Genomic DNA, 1,804 nt, shown 5'->3' on the forward strand with positions numbered 1-1,804 from the left:
ACAGGTGCCTGCCACCACACCCAGCTAATTTTTGTATTTTTAGTAGAGACGGGGTTTCGCCATGTTGACTAGGCTGGTGTTGAACTCCTGACCTGAAGTGATCTGACCACCTTGGCCCCCCAAAGTGCTGGGATTACAGGCATGAGCCACCGTACTCAGCTAGTAACGCCATTTTAAATGATGCATGCCTGATTCCCACAGGATAACTTCTCAGGACGAAATCGAAAGTTAACTGTATGGCTGCATTGGCTAAATAGCTCAAAAGTTTAGGTTCTGTTGGTGTTTAAAGCCTCTGCGGGCTAAGCACAGTGGCTCATGCCTATAATCCTGTACTTTGGGAAGCTGAGGTGGCAGGAACACTTGAGGCCAGGTATTCAAGATCAGCCTGGGCAACATAGTGAGACCCTGTTGGGATGGCATGCACCTGCTCGGGTCCTAGCTACTTGGGAGGCTAAGGTGAGAATCCTTTGAGCTCGGGAAGTTGAGGTTGTAGTGAGCTATCATCAGTCACACTACTGCAGTCCATCCTGGGTGAGAGAGGGAAACCATGCCTCTAAAAAAATAAAATTATAGTTAAGAAAGCCTCTGTAGTTTTATCAAAGTTAGTATTTTATATGGAGAAATGCAAAATTTTAAAGTAATATTTGGGATGAACTGGAGCAATAGGATTCTGTGATTTCAAAATTTCTTTAAGAATCCAAGGCAAGCTTTTGGCCCTTTTCCTGCACAAAAGCACAAATGGATGGATATACACCTACTTGGAAGGAGTGTTTTTAGACTTTTCTGAAGCTCACTGTGCACCTTAGGCAATAGGGGATTGATAGAGAAGTTCCTTTTGGTGTCCAGACCTCACTGTCATCAAGTGCCAGTACCTCCTGGTGTGACCCTGTAGTTTGGGGAGATCAGGCCTCTCTCTTCCCAGATGATTTCCATTTAGACACTCAGAATCGAGCTGTATGGCCCCCAGTTCCTTTCTTTGGAAGATCTCATGCCAAGTTGACTGGGCCTTGGGCGCCACCAGACCCTGAGCCCTTTAGAAAGCCTTTCAGGTCGATTTGCTGCTTCTATTTGTTCCTAAATAAATAATTTACAATGAATAGATGGGAGTTTTTCATGACCCATTTTTGTTTCTTGTTTACAGAGAAAATGACAGAGTGGTCATGGTCAATGGCACCCCCATGGAGGATGTGCTTCATTCGTTTGCAGTTCAACAACTCAGAAAAAGTGGGAAGATCGCTGCTATTGTAAGTACTGGGTTTGCTTTCAGCTTGCCTCAATAGCATTTTGTTCTTTTGCCCAGAAGAAAATTACCCCTTGCTTTTAAGCATTTGACAGAATTACATAACCTAGGGACTGCTGTTCTTGGATTCTCAGTACTTTTGGAGGGGTGTGAAGATGTGTGTAAGTTATCCTTCCTGCCTTTCCTTGTGTCTTCTCCTGAGGCCAGTGATTCTCTGATCTGAGTTAGTTTGCCTTAGGAACAAAGTTAGGCAATTATTCCCTAAGAGAATTAGCTAGATTCAGAAAAAATTTAGGAAAAAATTTTCAGCTCAAAAACTCATTATAAAGGCCCAAGCAAGGTGTATTATATCTTCATAGACTAAGAGTTTCATTAGAAGACTGTCTATAATCTTCATTCATCTATTCATTCATTCATTCACTGGCTGAGGATCAACTATGAGCTGGATGCCATTAGGCCCTGGGGCCAATCTGTGCTGCAAGGTGTGTTCACTCTAGTGGGGCAGGTAGACACACAAAGTGAGAATGCTAATAAAATAGGGATACACCCACATATATGGTGTGT

At 43.2% G+C, this 1,804-nt stretch overlaps 1 protein-coding gene across 1 annotated transcript in view; it reads left to right on the plus strand.

Annotated features, from left to right (window-relative positions):
* The window catches only part of TJP2 (tight junction protein 2), a 104,319-nt gene that overhangs the window by 50,861 nt on the left and 51,654 nt on the right, over window positions 1-1,804 (plus strand). Inside the window, exon 4 of the mRNA XM_011970198.1 lies at window positions 1,142-1,244. Within this exon, the coding sequence (XP_011825588.1) occupies window positions 1,142-1,244 (103 nt within the window). The remainder of the gene's footprint in view (window positions 1-1,141; window positions 1,245-1,804) is intronic.

The sequence above is a fragment of the Mandrillus leucophaeus genome, unplaced genomic scaffold, assembly GCF_000951045.1.
Source record: "Mandrillus leucophaeus isolate KB7577 unplaced genomic scaffold, Mleu.le_1.0 Scaffold93, whole genome shotgun sequence".
NCBI lineage: Eukaryota > Metazoa > Chordata > Mammalia > Primates > Cercopithecidae > Mandrillus > Mandrillus leucophaeus.